Source organism: Schistocerca nitens, chromosome 9 (genome assembly GCF_023898315.1).
Source record: "Schistocerca nitens isolate TAMUIC-IGC-003100 chromosome 9, iqSchNite1.1, whole genome shotgun sequence".
NCBI classification, from domain to species: domain Eukaryota; kingdom Metazoa; phylum Arthropoda; class Insecta; order Orthoptera; family Acrididae; genus Schistocerca; species Schistocerca nitens.
This window is the reverse complement of record NC_064622.1, coordinates 5,301,794-5,315,242: the sequence shown is the minus strand read 5'-3', so window position 1 is coordinate 5,315,242 and position 13,449 is coordinate 5,301,794. Positions and strand designations below refer to the sequence as shown.

General features: G+C 45.7%; 1 protein-coding gene across 39 annotated transcripts in view; it reads left to right on the top strand.

Moving 5' to 3' along the window:
* Positions 1–13,449, top strand: part of LOC126203575 (mucin-2-like) — a 366,840-nt gene that overhangs the window by 111,443 nt on the left and 241,948 nt on the right. For all 39 annotated transcript variants that reach the window (XM_049937906.1, XM_049937910.1, XM_049937908.1 and 36 more), the window contains exon 4: positions 12,200–12,502. In XM_049937906.1, coding sequence (XP_049793863.1) covers positions 12,200–12,502 — 303 coding nt within the window. The remainder of the gene's footprint in view (positions 1–12,199; positions 12,503–13,449) is intronic.

The window sequence follows — 13,449 nt, the reverse complement described above, 5'->3', positions numbered from 1 at the left end:
GGTTCGAATCCTGCCTCGGGCATGGATGTTTGTGATGTCCTTAGGTTAGTTAGGTTTAACTAGTTCTAAGTTCTAGGGGACTAATGACCTCAGCAGTTGAGTCCCATAGTGCTCAGAGCCATTTGAACCATTTTTTTCTTCTCTTCTACTCTTCGCAGTACATCGTCATTTTTTATGCGATCTGTCCACTTGATCTTTTCCATTCTCCTCCAGCACCACATTTCAAAGCTCTCTAAGTATTTTTTCTCCTTCTTTCTCATGGTCCATCTCTCTGCTCCATACAGTGAAATGCTCCAAATGTAGTAATTTATCAGTTTTTTCCTCAATGCCAAACTCAACTTGCTGGTCAGCAGCTTTGGCCATGGTGATTCTTGCTCGGATTTCGTTGGCGCAGTGGGCATCCTTTGTGATAAAACTTCCGAAGGTACTTGAACTGATTCACATTTTCCAGTTCCCGATTGTCAACAGTTATCTTCAAGTGTTTCTCACGTTTTGATATGCGCATCGCTTTTGATTTTTCGATGTTGATTTCCATGCCGTATTTTCTTCCCGTTTCCACCAAATTGTTCATCATGTGTTGCAGCTGTCTCTGATTTTTGGCGAGCACTACCAGGTCGTCTGCATACTTGATGGTGTTGGTGAGACGTCGTCCTACTCTGAAGTTTGCGCATCCTTTCAGCCCTTCTCTCGCCAGCATTTCTCCATACAGGTTGAAGAGACTTGGCGACAGACAACATCCTTGTCTCACTCCCCTTCCTATTTCCACACTGTTCGTTTCTCCATAGTTCAGTAGTACCTTTACCCTTTGTCCTAGGTACAAGTTCCTTATAAGTCTCCGATCTCTCCAGTTGATTCCTATTTCCTTAAGGATGCTCATCAATATATTCCAATTGACTCTGTCAAAGGCCTTTTGCCAGTCTATAAAACAAAACTTCTTCGTTAACGGCCACAACTGTCTCTGACAATATCCTCATGATGCGAATAGCGTCTCTGGTCCGTTTTCCTTTCCTGAAGCCAAACTGGTCTTCTCCCATCACTTCTTCAATTTTGTTTTCCAGCCGTCCATTAAAACACCAGATATCGCCGCACTGTTCAAATCAAACGGCTCTGAGCACTATGGGACTTAACTTCTGAGGTTATAAGTCCCCTAGAACTTAGAACTACTTAACCCTAACTAAGAACATCATACGCATCCATGCCCGAGGCAGGATTCGAACCTGCGACCGTAGCGGTCACGTGGTTCCAGACTGTAGCGCCCAGAACCGCTCGGCCACCCCGGCCGGCATCGCCGCTCTGTCCTGACGGATGCGTTCGCCGTACGTCCTACATTGATTTCTGCGGTTACTTCTTTCAGTGTTGGTTGTCTATTACTACTGACAACGCTACGCAGACGGCGCTGCTCTCGGTCGTTAAGTGAAGTCCGTCGGCCACTGCGCTGTCCGTGGTGAGACGAGATATCTGGACAATGGTGTTCTCGGTACTCTCGATACTGTCGACCTCGGAATATAGAACTACCTAACGATTTGCAAAACGTAATGCCCACGCGCCTGTCTGCAACTACCATTACGCATTCCGAGTCTGTTAATTTCCGTCGAGCGACCTAATCACGTCGGAAACCTTTTCACATGAATCGCCTTATCACAGACGACAGCTCCGCCTACGCACAGCCCTTTTGTACCCTGCATACGCGATACCGCCGCCGTCTGTGTACGTGCGTACCACTACCCCAGCACTTACACCACCTCAGTGTAAACCATACTCTTGACGTGTCCCGAAAGGAATTACTCACGGAGCGTCAAGTTAGACGAATGCGATGGCCACGCATCAGCTCTTCCTTGTCCTCTGCAGTGTTCCTCAAAATCGACATTTAGCTGTGCTCGCACATCAGTACTGAAGTGTGGTGGCGCTCTGCACAGAGTAAGAGACAGACTACCCAACACTTCTCGGAAGTGTGGTGTACAGCAACTGTCAGTAAGCTGCTCCAGTCAACCTAGGTGGCAGCACTGCAGGTCCTAGAAGATGGTTATCCGCAGTTCGCGCCCACATGTTTACGGAGAACTTTTGTTGGCGCGATCTAACAGCAAACGCATGCGGTTTCTCACGGACCCAGATGTGGCTGTTCCTGCTGTTAAAATATCCACAAGAAGGCCTCATCTGCAAATAAAACATGTGTATGTGTAAGACGAAGGAGTATATAGAGGGGCTACACAAGGGCGATGTACTTGAAGACAATATTATGGAAATGGAAGAGGATGTAGATGATGAAATGGGAGATATGATACTGCGTGAAGAGTTTGACAGAGACCTGAGTCGAAACAAGGCCCCCGGGGTAGACAACATTCCATTACAACTAATGACAGCCTTGGGATAGCCAGTCTTGTACTTTGTATAGTAGAGGAAAATTTGGGTGACGATGACTGTTCGTACCAGCACGACAATGCACCATGTCATAGAGCAGTACCTGTGACGCCATGATTTGTGGACAATAACATAAAGAAGGGAAAGCAGAAAGGTGGAAGGAGTATATACAGGGTCTAAACAAGGGCGATGCTCTTGAGGACAATAATTTAGAAATGAAAGAAAATGTAGGTGAAGGTGAAATAGGAGAAGAGTTTGACAGAGCACTGAAAGACCTGAGTCGAAACAAGGCCCAGGGAGTAGATAACATTCCATTGGAACTACTGACGGGCTTGGGAGAGCCAGTCCTGAGAAAACTCTACCATCTGGTGAGCAAGATGTATGAGACAGGCGAAATACCCTCAGACTTCAAGAAGAATATAATAATTCCAATCCCAAATGGCTCTGAGCACTATGGGACTCAACTGCTGAGGTCATTAGTCCCCTAGAACTTAGAACTAGTTAAACCTAACTAACCTAAGGACATCACAAACATCCATGCCCGAGGCAGGATTCGAACCTGCGACCGTAGCGGTCTTGCGGTTCCAGACTGCAGCGCCTTTGCCCGCATCTCGTGGTCGTGCGGTAGCGTTCTCGCTTCCCACGCCCGGGTTCCCGGGTTCGATTCCCGGCGGGGTCAGGGATTTTCTCTGCCTCGTGATGGCTGGGTGTTGTGTGCTGTCCTTAGGTTAGTTAGGTTTAAGTAGTTCTAAGTTCTAGGGGACTTATGACCACAGCAGTTGAGTCCCATACTGCTCAGAGCCATTTGAACCATTTGAGCCTGCAGCGCCTTTAACCGCACGGCCACTTCGGCCGGCGTGTCCAATCCCAAAGAAAGCAGGTGTTTACAGATGTGAAAATTACCGGACTATCAGTTTAATAAGTCACGGCTGCAAAATACGAAAGCGAATTCTTTACAGACGAATGGAAAAACTGATAAAAGCCGACCTCGGGGAAGATCAGTTTGGATTCCGTAGAAATGTTGGAACACGTGAGGCAATATTGACCCTACGACTTATCTTAGAAGAAAGATTAAGGAAAGGCAAACCTACGTTTCTAGCTTCTGTAGACTTAGAAAAAGCTTTTGACAATGTTGACTGGAATACTCTCTTTCAAATTCTGAAGGTGGCAAGGGTAAAATACAGGGAGCGAGAGGCTATTTACAATTTGTACAGAAACCAGATGGCAGTTATAAAAGTCGAGGGATGAAACGGAAGCAGTGGTTGGGAAGGGAGTGAGACACGGTTGTAGCCTATCCCCGATGTTATTCAATTTGTATATTGAGCAAGCAGTGAAGGAAACAAAAGAAGAGTTCGGAGTAGCTATTAAAATCCATGGACAAGAAATAAAAACTTTGAGGTTCACCGATGACGTTGTAATTGTGTCAGAGACAGCAAAGGAATTGGAAGAGCAGTTGAACGGAATGGACAGTGTCTTGAAAAGAGGGTATAAGATGAACATCAACAAAAGCAAAACGAGGATAATGGAATGTACTCGAATTACGTCGGGTGATGCTGAGGGAATTAGATTAGGAAATGAGACACTTAAAGTAGTAAAGGGGTTTTGCTATTTGGGGAGCAAAATAACTGATGATGGTCGAAGTAGAGAGGATATAAAATGTATACTGGAACAGCAAGGAAAGCGTTTCTGAAGAACAAAAATTTGTTAACATCGAGTATAGACTTAAGTGTCAGGAAGTAGTTTCTGAAAGTATTTGTATGGAGTGTAGCCATGTATGAAAGTGAAACGTGGACGATAAATAGTTTAGACAAGAAGAGAATAGAAGCTTTCGAAATGTGGTGCTACAGAAGAATGCTGAAGATTAAATGGGTAGATCACATAACTAATGAGGAGGTATTGAATAGAACTGGGGAGAAGAGGAGTTTGTGGCACAAGTTGACTAGAAGGGATCGGTTGGTAGGAAATGTTCTGAGGCATCAAGGGATCACCAATTTAGTATTGGTGGGCAGCGTGGAGGGTAAAAATCGAAGAGGGAGACTAAGAGATTACACTAAGCAGAAGGATGTAGGCTACAGTAGGTACTGGGAGATGAAGAAGCTTGCACAGGATAGAGTAGCATGGAGAGCTGCATCAAACCAGTCTCAGGACTGAAGATCACAACAACAACAACAACATGTGTAAGGCAACAGTATTCACTATTTGGTGCACAAACCACTACACAAACTGCATTGGATGTGGGTAATCTGCTGGTCCTAAGACTCCTTTAAAGATGGTATGCGTGTAAGTTGTGCTCCTGTAATACTCCCCAAACAGATACGCGACCTGTTCCCGTAGCATGGGGTGTGATGCTTGAGGTTTCACTGTAAAATCTACGTATCAATTCACCCTCACGATGTGGTGTTCTCGCGTCACGCCTGCGGCCACCGACATGCTGAGGACGCAAACTCCTTGTTTCTTTTGGGCACCACTGGGTGCAGCCAAGGTGCTGTAATGTGGGTGACTTCCGTTAGAAAAACCGATTTTCACAGTTACCAAGAGCTGCCCTTCCAGTTCTCTTCGCCTCATTGTAACACATAATCAAATCAGTGGGCTCATCAAATCCATATTCCACATTTCACAGAGTAATAACGGCAAGAAAATCTCAATTCAGGACTAGTAAGATGCACGACAGTGAATGTAACAGTATTACAACACAAGCTAAATGCAACAGTGGTAAGATGCAGGTCACAGTAGACACAGCACTGCCAAACAAGTTGAGTGACGGGACTGGTTCAACACCACAAAACAACGCCATCACTAGGATCTGCGGGGGAGTTCTCTTGGTAGCGGTGCGCATCATGACCGTGCATATAACTCACAAACGGCGGCCCAAAAGTATGTGTTCCTCAGCAAAAAATTATACTGTTTGTGTGATCGATCATTCCTCAAACACGGTCAGCGATGTGCTGAAACACACTGTAGACAGAAGCTAACTGACTTTATGCCTTTGTTTCTTGTTTGTGGCCCTCCTCCCGCCCCTACGTCTGCAACACTTTCCTATGGAAACGTCTGATGCAGGTTCCGTTACCCTGTGTTGTCACGATCGAGGAGACAGAAAGACATTTCACGTAAGCGATTATTTATGTAGAAACGGAGTTAATTATCAGGGCAGCAGGTTTCTATAGTTACCAGCAATAGTATTCCAACATTTGAGTTTGCTACCCCTTTGGTGTGATTCGGTAGAGGCTAAAGCACCCGCCTTTCACAGCGTATACTTTTAGCTGTTATTGGTTACTGTTTTAATATTTAGTAAACATATCGGCATCTGCGCGGTCGCAGTGCTATAAGGAGACGCCCCCTTGCACCCACGCAAGTACGAGCGCACTAAAGTAGCAGTTCTTCGTAGTCCTCCTCATGACCAACATTCCCATTGTCAAAGTTTAAAATATGTCGCACCTTTTGATTCGTGAATGTATAAGTAAGGAACAAGCTGTCAGTTATTTTTGCTATGAAATGGCATCTACTGGTTCTGACACTTCGTTCGATTTTACTCTTTCTTGTTAACATTAGGTGTTTTTAAAAAAAATGTATAACTAATTGTTTGTCATATTGGTTATACCAGGAAATCTGGTGATTGGCAGATCCTGAAACATGTCATTTGGAATAATTTCACTTCATACTCGCCTCTTACGTTCCCTATTCAGTGGCGGACATACACAGGGTGTTACAAAAAGGTACCGCCAAACTTTCAGGAAACACTCCTCACACACAAAGAAAGAAAATATGTTATGTGGCCATGTGCTCGGAAACGCTTACTTTCCATGTTAGAGCTCATTTTATTACTTCTCTTCAAATCACATTAATCATGGAATGGAAACACACAGCAACAGAACGTACCAGCGTGACTTCAAACACTTTGTTACAGGAAATGTTCAACATGTCCTCCGTTAGCGAGGATACATGCATCCACCCTCCGTCGCATGGAATCCATGATGCGCTGATGCAGCCCTGGAGAATGGCGTATTGTATCACAGCCGTCCACAATACGAGCACGAAGAGTCTCTACATTTGGTACCGGGGTTGCGTAGACAAGAGGTTTCAAATGCCCCCATAAATGAAAGTCAAGAGGGTTGAGGTCAGGAGAGCGTGGAGGCCATGGAATTGGTCCGCCTCTACCAATCCGTCGGTCACCGAATCTGTTGTTGAGAAGCGTACGAACACTTCGACTGAAATGTGCAGGAGCTCCATCGTGCATGAACCACATGTTGTGTCGTACTAGTAAAGGCACATGTTCTAGCAGCACAGGTAGAGTATCCCGTATGAAACCATGATAACGTGCTCCATTGAGCGTAGGTGGAAGAACATGGAGCCCAATCGAGACATCACCAACAATGCCTGCCCAAACGTTCACAGAAAATCTGTGTTGATGATGTGATTGCACAATTGCATGCGGATTCTCGTCAGCCCACACATTTTGATTGTGAAATTTTACAATTTGATCGCGTTGGAATGAAGCCTCATCCGTAAAAAGAACATTTGCACTCAAATTACGATTGACAGATTGTTGGATGAACCATTCGCAGAAGTGTACCAGAGGAGGCCAATCAGCTGCTGATAGTGCCTGCACACGCTGTACATGGTACGGAAACAACTGGTTCTCCCGTAGCACTCTCCATACAGTGACGTGGACAACGTTACCTTGTACAGCAGCAACTTCTCTGACGCTGACATTAGGGTTATCGTCAACTGCACGAAGAATTGCCTCGTCCATTGCAGGTGTCCTCGTCGTTCTAGGTCTTCCCCAGTCGCGAGTCATAGGCTGGAATGTTCCGTGCCCCCTAAGACGCCGATCAATTCCTGTCGGGACACCTTCGCTCTGGAAATCTGTCTCGATACAAACGTACCGCGCCACGGCTATTGCCCCGTGCTAATCCATACATCAAATGGACATCTGCCAACTCCGCATTTGTAAACATTGCACTGACTGCAAAACCACGGTCGTGATGAACACTAACCTGTTGATGCTACGTACTTATGTGCTTGATGCTAGTACTGTAGAGCAATGAGTCCTATGTCAACACAAGCACCGAAGTCAACATTACCTTCCTTCAATTGGGCCAACTGGCGGTGAATCGAGGAAGTATAGTACGTACTGACGAAACTAAAATGAGCTCTAACGTGGAAATTAAGCGTTTCCGGACACGTGTCCACATAACATCTTTTCTTTATTTGTGTGTGAGGAATGTTTCCTGAAAGTTTGGCCGTACCTTTTTGTAACACCCTGTATATATAAGGTGGACGTCATCTGTGAATAGGATGGGTGACACAAATCATGGTATCGTGGTTGCCTGGTGAAGAAGCCAGTGACAAAACTGTGTCAGATGTGGAAAGTCTGTTGTTATTAAGGCCTGTACACGCTGTAAGTGATAAGGCTAGTAACAATTGTCACGGAGAATGTTCCACACGGTCGTCTGGCTTACCCTGTACTGGTGGGCCAACTGCCTGGTGCTGACACGGCGGTCGCCTTCCACAGTGTTAATCACATTTTCCTCCAAGTCTGGTGTCCTTCATGATTTCCTGCTTCCTGAAGCGACCTGTCGCAGACAAATGCCGAAACGCTGTTGCAAACATTGAGTACTTGGTTGTTGCCTGCGGAGATACGTCTCCTGATACAACCAAGCTGCCTGGCGCCCATTGCCATTTGCCTATCCTTAAGTAAAACAAATGTCGGCAAGCTCTCGATTCGCATACAGAACCATTGTGTACAACGCTGCATCACATCCACTACAAGGTGAGTCAACAAGAGAAATGAATCGGACACAACATTAGGAACTACTATGGTAGGAGATGGCGCTAGGGTATCACTTATGAGGTATGAGGAACAGTACCACCCTCTAGGAGGAAACCATGCGTACTGTAACTGTGGCCGCATGTTGGTGGTGGTGGTGGTTAGTGTTTAACGTCCCGTCGACAACGAGGTCATTAGAGACGGAGCGCAAGCTCGGGTTAAGGAAGGATTGGGAAGGAATTCGGCCGTGCCCTTTGAAAGGAACCATCCCGGCATTTGCCTGAAACGATTTAGGGAAATCACGGAAAACCTAAATCAGGATGGCCGGAGACGGGATTGAACCGTCGTCCTCCCGAATGCGAGTCCAGTGTGCTAACCACTGCGCCACCTCGCTCGGTGGCCGCATGTTACAGTGCGCATTAGACAGCAGTCTCTATAACGAAGTATGGTTGAATAAATGGTTTATAGCAATATATATAATTACCCTATATATATAGGGTAATTTTTTCCAGCGTGTACAAACACTAGGGACTGATTGATGACATATATATATATATATATATATATATATATATATATATATATATATATATATATATCAGTCCCTAGAGTTTGTACTTGTCACATCAGAGTATGTGTGTATATATATATATATATATATATATATATATATATATATATATATACTGATGTGATAAAAGTCATGGGGTAGCGATAGTATCGCATACACGTGTTATAAAAGGACAATGCATTGGCGGAGCCATTCTATGCCAACTTGTGGAAAACCTCGCACATCCTGAGGTTCTCCAAACCCAACGAGCCTCCATCGACCTCCATCCACCTCTTCCTATCGTCCTGTGTGTCTCCCCTCAGTGTTATGCAAGCTGTTGAAATCCATCCTTACCCAGCACATCCATCACCACCTCCACCGACATCACCTCCTCCCCAACACCCAATGCAGCTTTCGATCTTCCTTCTCTGCCAACGACCAACTTCTATGCCCCACTCATATCCTCTCCCTCCAGCTTAACTCCCATCACTTCGCCATTTTTATCTCCCTAGACCTTGAAAAGGCCTACGACCGCTTATGGCATCCCGGTCTCCTGTTTAAACTCCAGGCCTAAGCCCTTCCTATCAACTATGTCCGTCTGATTGCCTCCTTCCTCTCCCACCGCCCCTCCTACATTACCATCGATGACGCTGATTCTCACATCCTCTACCCCTCCGCAGGTGGACCCCAGGACTTTGTCCTCTCTACCTCCTGTACGCAGCCGATATGCCCCCCCCCCCCCCCACCAGTCCACCTCCTGCAGTATGCCAACAACACTGCTTTCTTTGCCATCGCTCCTACCCTTCAACGGTCTCAACGCCTTCTCCAGGGTCACCTTGAACGTTTTGCATATGCCGGAAACAGTGGCTCCTCAAAATCAATCCTTCCAAGACCCAGGCAATCATCATAGGTCGTACCACTCAATCCATCTGGCTCCTTGATTTTTCCCTTACCATCTGCTCCCGATCTGTCAGCCTTTCCCCCACCCTCACCTACCTTGGACTCACCATTGACCGTCACTTCACCTGGATCGCTCATCTCTGCTCTATCCAATCCACAGCCTACAACTGCATCTGTCTACTTAAACTCCTCTCTGGCCAGACATGGGGATAGAACCCCTCTACCATCCTTCACACCTACAAATCCTTACATCCATTCTCTGTTATGCCAGTCCCACCTGGATATCCGCCCCCCACCCCCACCCGTAAATTCTACAAGCCCCTCCAGATCCTCGAGCCCCATGCACTCCATCCTGCCATCTGTATATGCCTACGGTCCCCCATGCGGATCCTCTATGACCGGATTCCTTTCCCCAATCTGCTCCTTTTCCTCGAACATATCCGAGTCCTCTACACCTCCCACCGACTTGATCCCCCCTATCCTACCCCCACTCGCTGCCTTGCCTTCACTGTTGTGTCCCCCCTACCCTCCGCCTCCACACCCTTCATCTCCTCTCCCATGGAGGCTTCCATCAACTCCCCCTTCAGGATAATGACCTCTCTCCCTCCATTTATCCCTCCTATCTACTCAGATCCTCACCTCCCCCTCCTTCCCTCTGTCCTTTTCCCTGGCTCCCTCCCCCCTTCCCTCCTGTTGCCTTTTCCCTACCTACCTTCTCTTTGACTCCTTTCTCTCCCCAAGTCCTTTTGCTTTCCCCTCCACTGCCTTCCCCACTCCTTCTCGCATCTGCCTTGCCCCCCCTTTTTCTGTGTCCTCTCCCTCCATCGGTTCCCCACTTTTGTTGCTTTTTCTCTCCTCCCCCTTTTTCGCCCCCTCATCTGTCTGGCGCTCCCCCCCCCCCCCCCCCATATGCCTTTGTACTCTATAGTGCAGTGTTTCTGTGAGTGTTCAGTGTTGTGTGTCCCCTATTTTAAGTGTTGCGAACAGCCACCATACTGTCGCTACATGTGTTTTTAACTGTTGTGAACAGAAACCAGACTGTCGCCATGTTTTTTTAATTGTGCCTGTCTGTTTAGTATGTGTTTTAATCAGCATCACCAACCTACTGCTTTCATATTTCTTCGCAACTTTTTCGCCATGTTCCAGTTTTTAACAGTCGCCGTCGTTTTACCGCCTGGATTTCTTGTTATGATATCTCCTCATTCCGTTTTTTATTTTTTTTAACTTTTCTGTAGGCTGCAGAGCGGCGTATTATGCTGCTGCCAGCCCCCCCCCCCTCTTCCTCTGCCGTGAGGGGGCGGGGATAGAAATTCAATAAAGGAAAAAAAAAAGCGGAGCCGTCATTTGTACTCAAACGATCCATGTGAAATGTTTCTGACGTCATTATAGGCACTAGAGGGGAATTAACGGACTTTGAACGTGGAATGGTAGTTGGAGCTAGACGCGTGGGATATTCTGTTTCGGAAGTAGTTAGGTAACTTAATATTTCTTGGAAACCGTTTTCAGCCAAAGAGCAATAGGATTTTCATGTATGGGGGCCACAGTTGTTCGCGAGTGGTTTTAAGAACATTCTGAACAGTTCGAGCGAGTGATTTATCCGTCCAGATCGCATGACACGAATCCCATCGAACATTTATGGGATATAATCGGGAGGTCAGTTCTTGCACAGGCGACACACTCGAAATTACGGTCGGCTTTGGAGGCAGCAGGACTCAATGTTTCTGAAGGGAGCGTCCAACAACTTGAGTCCATGCCACATCCAGTTCGTGCATTATGACGGCCGAAAGAAGGTCCGACACGATATCAGGAGGTAGCCAATGACTTTTCTCACCTCAGTATAGATAAACAAGCCAGCCACAAACTATCTGCAGGTTCAACATTTCAATGACATAAACGCCAGTACTTTGTAGCCATTTCATAGTTCCACAGTTATCTGATAGAAATACACGAAAGGATTTCCAAAGATAATCAAGAGAAGTCGTTTACAGGTATCGTTGTTTGGTTTACCGTCCTACGTTAAAGAAATCTCATGTGCTCCCAAAACTTCTAGGGCACAACTATGCAGTCAGAGGCAGGATGGTTTACACTGCATTAAATGTTATTCTCGTCATATAATGTGATTTAGTAATGAGACGCACGCCTGAAGACGTTTCATCCTGATGCAGTTCATCGGTATGTTTCCTAAAAGGTAATTTTTCTGTTCGGTTTTCGCAGATCCACTGCGTGTGAGCTGATAAATGGACTAATATTGTGTCTGTTCATCCCGAGTCCGAGTCGGGAGTCCACACTCTGATATTTCTCCAAGTACATCATAGCACAGAGGAGACCCCCAACAGAATGACCGAGGTTGTGTTACGAAAGTAAAGCAGCTATTAGCATGGATGTTAGTTGAAAGTCACTGTGCTTCATTGGGCATAACCCTCTTGTAATTGAGACGACTTTCCCTTTCTGTGAGTTGAAAACCAAATCGTACCGTTTCATTCCCGGAAAGATAAAACAATGTTAACTGACAATAATATCCACAGTCCTTAAGCGGTCAAAGATGACGATTTCTTAAAGTAAACTGATCTGTTGTGTATTGCATGGCATGCTGTAACCTTCGTGCCCCACGTCTGTGTCCTCAGGGCTTCAAGATTACGGTGAAGGACACGAACAACCATGCGCCAGAGTTCGACAAATCCAGCTACCCGTTCGAGCTACCCATGCCGCTGCCTTCAGACATCGATCTCTCTTGCCTTGTGGACGTGATCAAGGTGACGGACATCGACTTCAGCAATTCGGACATCACCATCGACTTCGACGAAGATGGAGCCAAACTGTTCCGTGGAGAAGCGACCTACCTGGGAAGCAGGAACTACGAGATTCACGTGTACAGCACGACGGCTATCGAACTCAAGGAGACCACAACCTTCACGATGACGGCAAAGGTAGGCTATTGTCTACTAATAACACCACACGTGGCCTGATAGGGGGACAATGATCTTCAACGTGACTACGCAGCAAGTTGCAGCAGCAGCACAGTCTAGAAATGTTCGGAGACACTGCCTTCTCAGCAGACACGTCTCTCTCTGTGCGCCTTCTACTGACTGCACGGCCCAGTCGTAGGCCCACCACTGTACGTAAACGATCTGCAGTGTGGAATACACGACAAGCAGAATCAGCTCTTTTTGCGGATGACACTGGTTTTGTAATAAATCCAATAGTACGTACAGCAACAGAGGAAATTGTAAAAAATATTCTTAAAAGTATCATTGATTTTTTTGCGAAAAGTCTGTCTCAATTTCAAAAGACACAAGATATTCAGTTCTTTCCATCTAGAGGTGTTACACCAATGATAAGTGTAACACATGGTGAGGAAATAACAAACAGGGTGGAACCTACAAAATTCTTAAGTGTCCATACCGATGAGAATTTAAATTGGAAAAAAACACATTTTGAAACTCCTAAAACAACTTAGTTCACCCACATTTGCGCTTAGAATCATTGCAAATCTTGGGGAGAGACAAATCAATAAGCTGAGATATTTTTTTTCATTCAGTACTGTCAAATGGACAATATTCTGGGGACACTCATCTTTAAGAAAGAGAGTATTCATTTTTCAAAGAAGTGCTTTGAAAGTAATATGTGGTGCTCACTCACGATCATTTTGTGGACATCTTTGTAAGGAGCTGGGCATTTTGACTATCGCATCATAGTATATTTATTCCCTGATGACGTACATAATTACAGTACCAGAAAATGACAACCATTACTCCACATTAAAGTTGTCTTTAGCACAAAAAGTGGTGCACAATGCAGCAAAAAAAGTTTACTCAGCGATATTAAATGCTTGACAGGAAGCGAATTAAAATTTGAAAACAAACTGATAAAGTTT